At 36.0% G+C, this 14,327-nt stretch overlaps 1 protein-coding gene across 14 annotated transcripts in view; it reads right to left on the reverse strand.

The window, feature by feature from the left end:
* The window catches only part of SYT14 (synaptotagmin 14), a 202,131-nt gene that overhangs the window by 33,860 nt on the left and 153,944 nt on the right, over positions 1-14,327 (reverse strand). The window contains exons 5-6 of one of the 14 annotated variants that reach the window (XR_013529623.1): positions 9,644-9,836; positions 7,535-8,561 (exon numbers count right to left, since the gene is read on the reverse strand). The exons of 12 other annotated variants lie outside the window; for them this stretch is intronic. Coding sequence is in view for 1 of the 2 variants with exons in the window: in XM_035281202.3 (XP_035137093.3) it covers positions 9,699-9,836 (138 nt within the window). In the remaining variant the exon portion in view is untranslated. Of the gene's footprint in view, positions 1-7,534; positions 9,837-14,327 lie in introns of those variants that run through there. One more of the 14 variants, XM_035281202.3, reaches the window with a different exon arrangement.

Genomic DNA, 14,327 nt, shown 5'->3' on the forward strand with positions numbered 1-14,327 from the left:
ATATAGGTATAGAAATAAATATAAATGTATATATGTGTATGCATGTATATATATATATATAGGATAATGATAAAAACCAGAAGAATAATATTCCATAAGTCTTGCCTCTACGAAAAGGCGGCATAAGCCATTAAAGATATTTGGCATGGTATATACCATTCTAGTGTACAATTAAGACCTCAACAATTTATATTTTCCTTCATATTTTATAACAAGTTCTACACATACTAAGACTATCCATAAAAAGGAGAAAACTTTTGAAAATTACTCATGCAAGATGTCCACAGGGACAAAATAGATTATGAAAACAATTAACTGTCAATTCCCACTAAAAGGAAATCAAATTAAATTATCTTTCAAAAAAAGTGGGTAAAAGGTGATAGTCATAGTGGGGATGACAGAAGTAACAGTAGTGATGATGATGATGATCATATTAACACAACTAATATTTGCTGATTATTTACTAAGTCCCCGGAACTGTGCTAACTACTTCATGCGAATTAAAATCTTAAACACACTCTCACTTAGGAGTTAGGACAATGATGATTTCAGTTTAAATTTATGAATACCTTGGGTTTCAAATTTCCTGTCTTAAATTTTAAAATGGTAATAACAACTCTCTTATACCACAAAACAGACTGAATATTAGCTCTGATTCAAATTTCAAATGTTATGAATAAGTTACTGACAAATATAATAGCAAAATGTGATTCATATGTTCATTAAAATAGGAAGACAGAAGGTTATTTCTGAGAGACCGACTTCATCGTGAATTCTCTAGCTACCTGAGTTATTACATATGATGTCATTACTGTTGTTTTTGTATATATCCTCATAGAGCATTAAAAGCATTTCCCAGGAAATGAAGTGATAATAGCTATCGAAAAAGCAATGGTTTTTATTTCACTTTGTCACGATGTGTTATTTTGGAACAAATCTTTTAATGTTATCTTCATTCTTGCTGTCATTTTACACTGTGAATTTCAGTATAGTCCAGGTGGTCCAGGTGGGACTATATATCATAAGAATAGCGTTGTGGATAATTAATGGGCCACTTGGCATATTTTTCTAAATCAGTGTTCCTAAAAGACCAATGAAGCCCAGGAAATGATGAATTTGTTGGTTTCTTAAAAATCTAGTTCTAATGTCTTCAGTGCCACAATAAACTTTGTTTAAATAAACTGAATCCAAAGAAAAATATAATCTATAATATTCTAGGTTACATACAATAAACACCGGTTAAAAAAAAGAATATGTTTTTACTCGTGGTCATGACTTTAATTTCTCTCAAAATATGCTAAGCTTCCAACAAATCAAGGATAAATAATTTTAATATTTTACATTATATATGAAACGTAAAATTTTGAAAGAAGCCAAAGGCAATGAAATGGTTAACATTTAATAGTGTGTATAATTACTTCTTTCCATTCAGACCTATTTCAAACTACTTAATAAAATTCAATTCTACAAATATTTTTCATAAAATTATTCGTATTAAAGGTTTAGCTGGTTGTATGTAGTTTGAGCAGTTTTGGAAAAATCAGTTTTAAAATAGTTTTCTGAATGATGTGGTTTGTTCCATGTTACGTTTTTGGTCAGAACCAACAGATATTTCAGAACTTGACAGTGACTCACTGCAGTCCTGGGGCTATCCAGAAAGTAACAGTGAAGAAGAAGATACGAAAGTAAGATAGATTCTATAGGGCAATGGCAATTGATACTGTAGAGTCTCTTTCAGAGATTTTAAAAGATACATATACTCAGGCCCCACAAATCTAAGTTGGAGCCTGAACATCTTTACTTTCAAGATTCCCCAACTCATTCTAGTGTAATCAAGATTGAGAATCACAGTTTACAAGGCTTACTTAGCTCATAGCCAATTAAGCATAACAGAAAGGCACTGATTATGTGAAACAAAGATCTGAAGTTTTTTAAAGGCAATGTGCAGAAAATTCTACCTAATTCTGATGTAGCATCAAACTGATTAAAATAGGATTTCATCTACATTATATCCAATCACGGAAGCTTTAGTAAACATTATTATCAAGAAATTTAAATAAACATTATATTAGACATTAGCTGATTATCTCCCTAGCATCCATTCATCATTTTCTTTTAGTGGTGGTACCATGAACTAAACTCCTTTCTAACTCTCATCTAGTGTGATTTGGAAGGTGATCTACCACCCAGCTCCAGGGCATAAGCTAATCAGTGCAGCCCATCTCTGTAGCCACTGTGATTGGTTCTGGATTGGGCACATAACTTAGTGAGACACAAGGAGTTTCAAGAGGGCCACTATGAGAAACTTGACTATACAGTGGATGCATGAAAAGTCAGGGTTGGGGAAGAGAGTAGAAAGAGAAGCCAGCACCTTGGTAATATTATTTCAGTCATGCCTGAAGAAAGGCCTGCTCTCCAGATCTTTATTATTGTTTAAGCCATTTTGAGTTGGTGTGCATTCACTTGAAACTGGAAGAATCTTTACTGATGCAAATAATTATTCAATGTAATATCTGGCTCTTTATGATTAAATGATGGTAGGGGGATTTCTAAAAAGAAAACTTTTCTTCATATTTTAACTATAATTGCATTTATACTACTTTATAATTCTACTGCTGAAGCTATTTCTTGGATACCTAATGAAGACACATTGCTAAATATTTGAAAAGGAGACCAAAGGCAGTAAAAGATGGAAAGATCTGATGAAACACACACACACACACAAAAAAAAAAACAGACAAAAATATGTTCTCAGAACTTACTCCAAAATATATACTTCAACTCACTCATATTCACAATGCTCTTTGGGAAAACGATTTATATCAGTGGCTCTGATATTTTACTGTATGCTACCATCACTTGGGCAATTTGTTTAGAACAGGTTCCTAGGCTGCTTTCCAGTGATTCTGATTTAGTGGATCTAGTGTTGAGTCCCTGAAATAGATACTGTTCATATTCCACAAGATTCTGATGCAAATGGTTGGTAGAGCTTACTCAGAAATTCTGCAGGACAGAAGAGGGTAGTGGATCCATTTCAGAACAAACACTTCAGCTTTTAATTTTGCATTTTAAATACTGATTTTAAAGAGTGGCATTTCTAATGTAATATAAAAGTAAAAAATATTTTCCAAAAGTAAACAAGCCCAAGATCTCATTAAAAGAAGATAAAGGGGAGGCTGGGCCTGGTGGCTCACGCCTGTAATCCTAGCACTTTGGGAGGCCAAGATGGCAGATCACAAGGTCAAGACATCCAGACCATCCTGGCCAACAGGGTGGAACTCCAGCTCTACTAAAAATACAAAAATTAGCTGGGTGTGGTGGCGCACACCTGTAGTCCCAGCTACTCGGGAGGCTGAGGCAGCACAATCACTTGAACCCAGGAGGCAGAGGTTGCAGTGAGCTGAGATCACACTTCTGCAGGCCAGCCTGGTGACAGAGGGAGACTCCATCACAAAAAAAAAAAAAAAAAAAAAAGAGATGAAGAGAAAAAAAAATATTGTATATGAGTTGTAAACTCATTTAAAATATAATATATTACATATATATTATATTTTATGTATATTATATATATAGTGAAGAACTACCTATATAAATCTACTTTTATTTTTTGAGACAGGGTCTCACTCTGTCACCCACGCTAGAGTACGGTGGTGCAACCATGGCTCACTGCAGCCTCAATCTCCCAGCTTCAAGCAATCCTCCCACCTCAGCCTCCCTAGTAGCTAGAACCACAGGCATGATGCCCAACTAATTTTTTAAAACATTTTTTGTAGAGACTGGGTCTCCCTGTGTTGCCCGGGTTGGTCTTGAACTTCCAGCCTCAAGTGATCTTCCTGCCTCAGCCTTCTAAAGTACTGAGATTACAGCATGGGCCACCACACCTGGCCTTATAAATCTACCTTGAAAATAATTAATAGTCATACATCTGATCATCTATTTTACTTTATTTTTTTGAGATGGAGTTTCACTCTTTTTGCTCAGGCCGGAGTGCAATGGCGTGCTCTTGGTCACAATCTGTAACCTCTGCCTCCTGGGTTCAAATAATTCTCCCATCTCAGCCTCTCAAGTAGCTAGGATTACAGGCACCTGCCCCCACACCCAGCTAATTTTTGGTATTTTTAGTAGAGATAAGGTTTCACCATGTTGGCCAGGCTGGTCTCGAACTCCTGACCTCAGATGATCCACCCACCTCGGCCTCCCAAAGTGCTGGGATTACAGGAGTGAGCCACTGTGCCCTGTTCTGATCATCCAATTTTAAAAATAAAACATTATGTACTTGGAAAGAGAGGAGAAACTATTCATTTTAGGTACAGTTTTCAAAAGATAGTTTAATATAAAAGCATAAATTTGAAGACTGCTACCAAAATCCCTGGTTGTAAGCCACAGTGAACACTGTTGGTTGCCTGCTCAACAGCCACTGCCAGCCTCTTTATTTCTTGTTGTAAGGGCTCTCCTCCTACTTTAGAGACTAAAAATGCCAGCACTTGAATTTCCAGTCTTTCTGGCAGAGACCACGGGTATGTAACCAAATTCTAACCAATGGACTCTAAGAGGAAGTTTGCTGAGGGCATCTGCTGTAGCCATCACTAACAGCCATACTTAAAATGTCACCTCCCCTGCCAAAGTCCTCGATGGAGGGTCTCCTTATCACCTCCCTGAGGATCTCCACTTCTGCAGTGCTCAAGCCACTGCCCTGGGAGTGATGGTGAGAATGTGAAATATACCTACCTTATTATCCAATGAAAATAAAGTCTAAGTGGTACTTAACTTCTCCTAGACTCTTTAGTGCTTTTACAATACTTAGCCTTAGTTCAAACGTCCAAACACTGGCTACATGCTGACTTGCAAAAGAACTCTGAACTTATGAGTATGGGACCACAACACATTCATTAGGTAGGTTATGACTGGCAGTATAGCATAGCATGGACTGTCTAGATATACATTTATCTGTGAAAGCACATTTTACCATTTTTTCCATTTTAAATATCCAAGCCCCTGCCTACTCAACAGCCACAGAACCCCATCCACTAAGGAACATATCATTATCAACAGCCTCTACTTCTCTATATGTCACTCACACAATTTCGTAAACTGTTAAATTGATCAGAGCCATGAAATTTTAGGATTGTTAATGAGTTAACATATTTCATGATACATTTTAGGGTACAGAATCATAAAAGATTCAGAGGAAAATGGTGAGAAACATCCAAAAGGACCAAAATTTAAAAAGAAATGGCAAGGATCCACAAAGAGAATCCAGCACTTTTTCATAAAATTATTTTGGTCATAATATATTTTCAGCAGCATACCAGTACTGATGATGAAAAGAGCACTTTTAGTTCTCATTTCTGGACCTACTTTACATTATATTTTTGTCCTAAAAATCACAATCTTGACATTTCAGGGATTCTGAAAGATTTTTATATCTAATGAAAAACAAACTACATGGGAATAAAGACATGTTCCTACTTTAAACTTGGTTCTATCAGCAATCTCAGACAAATCTAACCCCCTTTCAGGTCAAATTTAGTGTTATAAAGATATATTCATAAAGTACAGAATAGCTAAAAGAACAGACTGTGGAAACAGATGAATTTAAATCCTCCCTCTGCCTCTTACTAAGCATGTGACTTTGGACAATTCATTTAACCTTTTTATGCCTGTTTTCTTTTTCAGCCATAAATTAAGGATAATAGTACCTATTTTGGGGGTAAATGTGTTAATATACACCATGCTTAAAACTGCACCCAGTACATGGAAGCACTATTCAAGTTGAAGAAAGTAAGTGGATGTTGCCTTTCTTTACCTCTTTCCACTAATGTAAACATTCTTAGACATTTTATGTGAAAAAAACATTTTAACTAAATCAAAACCTGGTTATGACTGGCAGTGTTTTAGTAGAGCATGGACTGCCTAGATATAAGTTTTAAAATCTGAAAACTTCTTATTCTATCATTAATACTAAACTTCTACTCTGAACTACATCAGTCAGGATTCAGTGAAGGAAACAGAAATCACTTTGGGTATTCTAAGAAAGAGATTTAATTCAGCAAATTAGGTGCTTACAAAATTGTTGGAAGAGCTAGGGTAGCAAGGTTTAGGCTAGATCTACAGAAATGACTCCTAGAACACTGAAAAGCTGATCCACTAAAGGAGCTACTATGTAGTGAGAAGGTGGGAAGATATGAGTTAAAAATATATTATCGTAGCTTGATCAAGAGATCAGGAAGTCTCTACAGCCAACGCAATTACCTCTTAGTGTACATGAAGCTGTAAACTAGCTACTATGCACCACGGAATATCATGCAGCCCTAAAATAGAATAAAATATATTATTTGCAGCAACACGGATGCAGCTGGAGGCCATTATCCTAAGTGAATTAGCGCAGAAACAGAAAATCAAACCCACATGTTCTCATTTAGAAATGGGAACTATATAATGGGTACACATAGACATAAAGATGGAAACAATAGATTCTGGGAATTTCAAAAGGCGGGAGGGTGGGATGGGGTAAGGACTGAGAAAGTACTCATTGGGTACTATGCTATTTGGGTGATGTGTTCAATAGAAGCTCAAACTCCAGCATTATGCAATACATCCTTGAAACAAACATGGACACCTATCCCTTGAATCTAAAAAAAAAAAAGAAAAAGAATGTTACTGGAGGAGGAAAAACATCTTTCCTTGAACTTGCCTGACTGAGGCAGTAAGAAAATGGCCTCTGCCCAGGAGAATTGCCTGAACCGAGGAGGCAGAGGTTGCGGTGAGCCAAGATCGCGCCATTGCACTCCAGCCTGGGTAACAAGAGCGAAACTCCGTCTCAAAAAAAAAAAAAGAAAGAAAGAAAATGGCCTCTGACTTCACTTTAACCTTGCAAATCATGCATATACATGTTTAATTTCTGGAACCTGATTAGCACCCAGAACGCTACAGAATCTCAAATATATTCCTCTTGAAGTACAGGAAGAAAAACTAGAAAAGGGCTGCAAATATTTGTATTTTGCCAAGCAGTAAAATGTAACACAGTGACTCTGGGATAATCATGAAAGTACAGTTTTGTAATCTGTAAAATGGGGATTAAATAGTGATGCCCTACCCATAATAATGTTGTGTTTAGGATTTAAAGAGATGATACATAGAAAACACTTAATATAGTGAAAATAACATTTCCTTGCCATTTTGAAGCCTTAGCTTAACTGTCTTGTAGCATGCAGCTTTGCAGCTGAAAAGTTTGATGCCCTTCTAATCTTTCTAATTTTTATGTCACCTGGGAGTCTTTTAGGATTTTCTTTTACTCCTGGTGTTCTAAAATTTCAAAATGATGTGCCTAGGTCTGGACTTTCTCATTTGCTCTTCAGGTCCCTTCGGAGACACGCTCTTCAGCGTTGGCACATTGCCTTGTATTTTTAATACAACCTCCTCCCCTCTGTTTTCTTTCTTTATGAATCACCTATTAGTTATATTTAAATCCTCCTGGATTATCTAAGTCTCTAATCCTTTTTTAAATCTTTCCATCTGTTTCTTTTCTACTCTATTTTCCTTTTTAGTTACTGGAGTGTTTTTTTTTTTTTTTTTTTTTTTTTTTTTAACTTCTGTCTTCTAATTAATGGGTTAGCAAACTTTTTCTGTAAAGGTCCAGATAGTAAGTTTTTTGGCTTCATGAGCACATGATCTCTGTCATAACTACCTACTCTGCTGTTGTAGCATGAAAGCAGCCATAGAAAATGTGTAAACAAATAGGCAGGGCAGGGTATCAGTATAATTTTCTTTACAAAAACAGGTGGAAAGCCATAGTTTGTCAATCTCATTACTGACCCTTCTACTATTTGCTTTGTTTCAGCAATCATACTTGTAATTTACAAGAGCCCCTTTTTTCTATGACTGTTCATTTTTCTCTTAAAAAAAATTTATGTCTTCTCAGATCTTTCTGAAAACACTAATTAAAATTAGTTTTTAGTTTTCTTGTCATCTTTGCATTTTGGACTCTTTCTGTTGCATAATTTTATTTTCTATTTATCCTGGATTTTCTCTTTCCTGGTGGAGGTTTTCCCTTACTGTCTCCTCAGCCATGATTGCCTGTTTATATTTAAGAATACATTCCCAAAAAACTCTACACATCTAAATGCAGTCTGTTCACTGACAGGCATAAGCGCGATTAGACGGAGATAAGGCAATTTCCCTGGGGACTCCTAAATGTCACTATGGGATGATATTTGCTTGGAATCTTGAGTTTTTCCAGAGAAGAAACTTAACAACATTTACTGCCCAAGGGCTAGACACAAGCGTGACACCATTCTTCATGCTGGATGGAGATACAACTATACATCTTACAGGATTTTAGTGATTCTCTTGCTTTTAATCCCCAGACTAATGCTACCTCGTGCTGTACCTGGTAGTATTCACGGTTCTGTGATCAGGTTAGTTCTCTCCTCCTTCTATGTGCACTTTATGCTTGGTTATCTCCATTCTTTCTAAAGAGTCTGTTACCAGCCTCTATCCACAATGTCTTCCTCAAGGTGGTGTCTCTCATCTGCTGATGCCCTCTTTCCAGCTATTTGGACCTTATGGGTATAAACATGAATGTATATCTATATATGTATTTATTTTTGTAAACTATGACACTATAATTTCAGTGGAGATTATAGGAAGAATAAATAATTATATGTGTCTAATCTACTATCTTTCACTATAAGAATAAATAAACCCTTTCTTGCATTTTCTTCTGGCAGTGCCAGTCTAGGCCAACTTGTTTAACACATACTACAATTTGTCAGATATTTAAGTTTTTTAAGTTCAGTAATATTTTTATAAATTAAGCACCTGGATTCAGAAACTGTGGTAACTGGACACAGTTGAGCATTTAGAAAAGGCTTTGTTGTGCAAATCTATTATTTAAGTAAGATGTAAAAGAGAATGTTATCTCAAGAGAGCAAATTCATGTACTATAAAAGCAAAAATTTATTTACAAACTACTGATATGGAAATCATAATGTGAATATACATATTGTATCAATCGTAGAATTCATCATCTGGAATACTGTTTACAGATATTCACGGTCCCTCACTGTTGATACTAGGCTTGGCCATAAGACTTGCTTTTAGATCAGAAGTAAGCAAACTACAGTCTGTAAACCGAAAGTGGCATGTGGTCTGTTTTTTCGTTTTTGTTTTTTGGTACAGCCAGCATGGTAAGAAAGGTTTTACATTTTTAAAAAGAATTGTAAAAAAAAAAAATATGCGACAGAGACCACATGTGAAATTAAAAAAAAAAAAGTGAACTCTCTGGCACTTTACAGGAAAAGTTTGCCAACCCCTGCTTTAATGGAAGCGGCATGTGTCAATTTTGGGCATAAGCTTTAAGAGAAAAGAATTAGCTTGCTATGCTCTCTGCCATGACAACCAACGAAGTTTCAGAAAGAACCTGCCCAATCAGTCTGGATCTTAGAGTGAAGAAAACATAGAACAGAGCCTGACTGACCCATAAGGAACATTTAGCATAACTAAGAAAAAATCCTTTGCTGTGGGCATTTAAAAGTTTCAGGATTTGTTACCTCAGAATAGCCTACTTTAAGCTGCTTGATACACGTCAATGTAATATGAGTTACTACATATGCCTGAAAATAATAAAACTGCATTTACTTACAGAATATTTGTAATTCAGTCTTTTTAATAATCACTCAAAATACATTTCTAAGAAGTTATGTCTCAAAAACATTTGAGGGTTCCACTATATTTGGCTTCTGAAAACAGTTATTACTAGCTACTTCTGTTGTTGCAAGAATAGTACTTTCACTCTCTTCTCTTCCAGCTTGGTATGTTCCTTCTGATTTTGAAACCTGAAAAAATACAGTGCAATAATTTACTTGCAGACTAGTATCTAAGAATACCACAAAATTAGAACATTAAATTTATTCATACATGGATAAGATCAAATAAAAATAGCATTTATCAAGTTCCCACTCTTTGCCAGATGCTGTTCTAAGGACATGACATGGACTGTCTCCTTTAATTCTCACAAAAATTGTACGAGGTAGCTGTTATCATTACGATCTCTTTCTACAGATGAAGAATATGAGGCACAGAGAGGCTGAATATTCACTAAAGGACATACAGTTGGGATGGAGTGGGATGCCCCAACTTTACACCAACCCTCCTAAATGCAAACATAAACTTGGTCTTGAATATCGAACAATTTTGGCATTAAGATGACAGATTCCTATCTAGTAATTCTTTAATATTTTGTGACAAATCACAAATGAGCTGGTATAAAAATTCTTCATAACTTGAACACAGCTTAAGGGACAGTGCTAATTTTCATTTCAGGGAGAAATATATTACTGAAAGTAAATTGACTAATGTGAAAAATGTACTTCTAATATGCCGTTTTCCATGAACTAAATGGAACTAAAATGTATCTTATTCTCTATATATCTATCTATATAAATTTTATTATACAAATTATAGTGATGTGTCACTTAATGACACAGATACATTCTGAGAAATGCACTGTTAGGCAATTTTGTCATTGTGAGAATATCATAGTGTTCTTACACAAACCTAGATGGTAAAGCCTATTGCTCCTAGGCTACAAACCTGTATAGCATGTTACTGTACTGAACATTGTGGGCAACTACAACACAATGGCAAGTATTCGTGTATCCAAGCATATCTAAACATATAAAAGGTATAATAGCTACTTGGGAGGCTGATGAGCCCAGGAGGTCAAGGCTGCATTGAACCTTGATTGTGCCACTGCACTCTGTGCCTAACAGAGTGACCCTATATCAAACAAAACAAAACAAAACAAACAAAAAAAAAACAAAGACCAAAAAATATATAGTAAAAAGACTATTTCATAATCTTCTGGGATCACCATCAATTATGTGATTTGTTGTTGACTGAAATGTTATGTGTGGTGTATGACTGTATATAATTTGATTATAGTATCAGGTAATTCCAAAATATAACAAAGCTATTTGTACCAAACTGAAGTTTTCAGTTTCTATTAGTTCTATCAGTTTTTTATACTAGCAAAAAAAAATGTTATTTAGTACCATTCTAACCATTAGTTACTCCAAAAGTAACTAACTATAGAAAGGACATGGTAAATAGCTAAGGTATAAAAACAATCCTAAGAGATACAGGAAAGAAAATAATATACACCTTTTGTAAGATCAGAGAATATCTTTATAAGAATGGTAGAATTACTCAAATTAAATTAATAACACCTGTTTTATCTCAGTGAAGCAACTAATATTTATAGTTAGTTCAAAGGTTTCCACATACTTTACCTCATTCAATCAGCACAACCTTGTGAAGTACCCAGGTAAGCTGGCACTACTATCTCAATTCTAACATGTGTACTATGGAGAATTAGCCTTTTTATGAGAACATCTTTGCATAATCAACACCTAAAAATGTATATTTTACTCTAACAGGAGCTCCTGGAATATGAACACATGGTACTTGCAGGAGCATGTTCATTTTCAATGACAGAAATTTAAACCTATTTGCTTAAAATAAACATCAGGAAATTTATATACTGGCTTATCATGAACAATAACTTTATGAGCAGAATTATCCTTTTTCCTGCATAAAATTAAATGTAACTTTCAAATAGATATTTTTGTGACTCATTACAAGTCTCTACCAAGTCCATTGCACAAAAATGAAACTGGAAACCTGCTAATAAACAATTTCATTCAATTTAAAATGTTTAAAATTAAGTTCCTGTGTCCCAGGGCTGCATTCAGTATTTCTTAAGTTCTCTTCCATTATAAGAACATAAATACATCACGGATAAAAACTGCCTCTTTTCTAAATTAAATGTCAAGTTTTCTAGAGAGAAAAACACTTTTGCAACCAGTTTTCTTTAAATTCTCACTATCTGCCTAAACTGGCACTACTTTGGAAAAGCAGCATTAAACCCTATCCGGTTTCTACGAGAGGAACCCAGCGGGAGGTAATTTAATCATGGGGCAGTTACCCTCATATTGTTCTCATGATAGTGAGTGAGTTCTCTCAAGATCTGATGGTTTCATAAGGGGCTTTCCCCTCTTTTGCTTGGCACTTCTCCTTGTTGCAGCCATGTGAAGAAGGGCATGTTTGCTTCCCCTTCTGCCATGATTGTACGTTTCCTGAGGCCTCACCAGCCCTGTGGAACTTTGAGTCAATTAAACCTCTTTCCTTTATAAATTACCTAGTCTTGGGAATGTCTTTATTAGCATCTTGAGAACAAACTAATACAAGGGGTAAACAACATCCAATGACTGACTGATGGGGGTATAAAGGTCTGGCCATCTCAGCCAAATGGGGACAACTCTGAAAGAAAATTTTAGTTCTAGAGTTCCCTGGGGCTTAACTAAGACTGTCATTGGGCATGCACTGCAGCTTGACTTCTCTGCCTAATCCTGCTTCCGTCTCCTCTCTTTTACAAGTATCAATCCCAAGAGCACTCCTTAACAAACATTTTGCACACTAAACTCCCTCTGAGAGTCTGCTTCCCAGGTAATCCAATCTATAACACATATGGAGCCGCAGATTCTTTCAGAAGAAGGCAACTTTGTTAGTCAATTCCCTGCTGAGTTAGGCCATTATTATGTTGCTATAAAGACATACCTGGGTACATTATAAAGAAAAGAGGTTTACTTGGCTCACAGTTCTGTAGGCTGCACAAGCATAATGCAGCAATCTGCTCAGCTTCTGGGGAGGCTACTGGGAGCTTTACTCTCAGCAGAAGGCAAAATGGAACCAGGCATGTCACATGAAGAGAGCAAGGGTGAGAGAGGGAGAGGGGGAGATGCCACACACCTTTAAACCATCAGATCACATGATAAATAATTCACTATCATGAGCACAGAAGCAAAAGGATGGTGCTAAACCATTAGTAAGAAACTTGCCCCCAGGATCCAATCACCTCCCACCAGGCCCACCTCCGACAATGGGGATTACATTTCAACATGTTGAATATGAGATCTGGAGGGCACATCTAAGCTATATCACCTGCTTCATCTGATTCTCGACCACAGGGCTTTATACAATCCTTAGTCAGAAGAGCAAACGTTTTTGGATTATACTACAGTAACAAAGAACTCCAAATTCTCAGCAGCTTAATTCAGCAATGGTTTACTTCTTGCTACAACATAATCGATTTTGGATTGGCAACAGAGGCTTCCTTTAAAGCTCAAAGAGGTTCCATTTCCACACAGGCTTCCATGATAGTGAAAGCATTATTCTTATTCTTAAAGGTTATGCACAGAAGATAAAAAGCAAGTCACCTGGCCACACTTAGGTTCAACTGTGTTAATGTATGCTGCTTCTGCAGAGAGGAGCAACAGACCTTACAAAAGCAGGCTGCGTGCCAGAGTTGACTCACAAGTCATAGTTTGCAAACTCTAGTCAAAAGCAGTGATTCACAAACTTATCATATATCAGAATCATTTACAGTGCTTGTTAAAATACAGATTTGCTGGGCCCTACCTTCAGAGTTTTTTAATTCAGAAAGTTTCAGAGAGGGACTGAGAATCTGCACCTCTATAAAGTTCCTATGTGATGTGATGTTGGTGGTCCAGGAATCATACTTTGAGAACCATTTGTCTACAAAAGAAAAACTTAACAGGTATGCCTGCAGCTCATCTGACAATGTAGAGAACCGTATTTCAAGATGAAACACACCACAGCTTTGTCAAGTATCAGTTTTCCTAAACGGCAACTCACCAAAAACCATATAAATTTTTTTAAAGTAAACCAAGGATTTAATAAAGATTGCTCTATTCTGAGAAGTGTCCAGTGTGTGGGTACCCTCACTATTATTATTGCTGGCCATTCTGAGAAGATCAGGCTAATTAAGTACTGTTTGTATAGAAAGGGTTGTGTGGATGCTGTGAGAGAAAGAATAAAGTTTCATTATCAATCAATCAATTTAATAATATTAACAAATCTAATACGCTAAAATTAGAAATAAAACCAGGATGAGGAAAAAGGGAAAGGACATTTATGCAACTGTTACAGAGAGTAACACAGTACAAAAAATGCAAGTGAAGAAAGTGATTGGGGTTATAAACTAGGAAAGAGTGCCATGTAAACAAAGCTGAGTGTATAAGAAAAGTTCAAATTACGACAGGGATATACCATGGTAGGAAGGGTAACTGACATTCTAGCTGTTGTGTTAGTATAAGACAGGACTAGAGCAAATAAACAGTAATAAACCATATGGCTATTTCACGGTTCTTATTTGAAAACACCAGAAACTAACTCTGACTCACAAAGGGAAACAGTAATTTATTAAAGGAATGGGGATGAATAAAGAATCAAGTTAATGGTTAACC

The sequence above is a fragment of the Callithrix jacchus genome, chromosome 19 (genome assembly GCF_049354715.1).
Source record: "Callithrix jacchus isolate 240 chromosome 19, calJac240_pri, whole genome shotgun sequence".
NCBI lineage: Eukaryota > Metazoa > Chordata > Mammalia > Primates > Cebidae > Callithrix > Callithrix jacchus.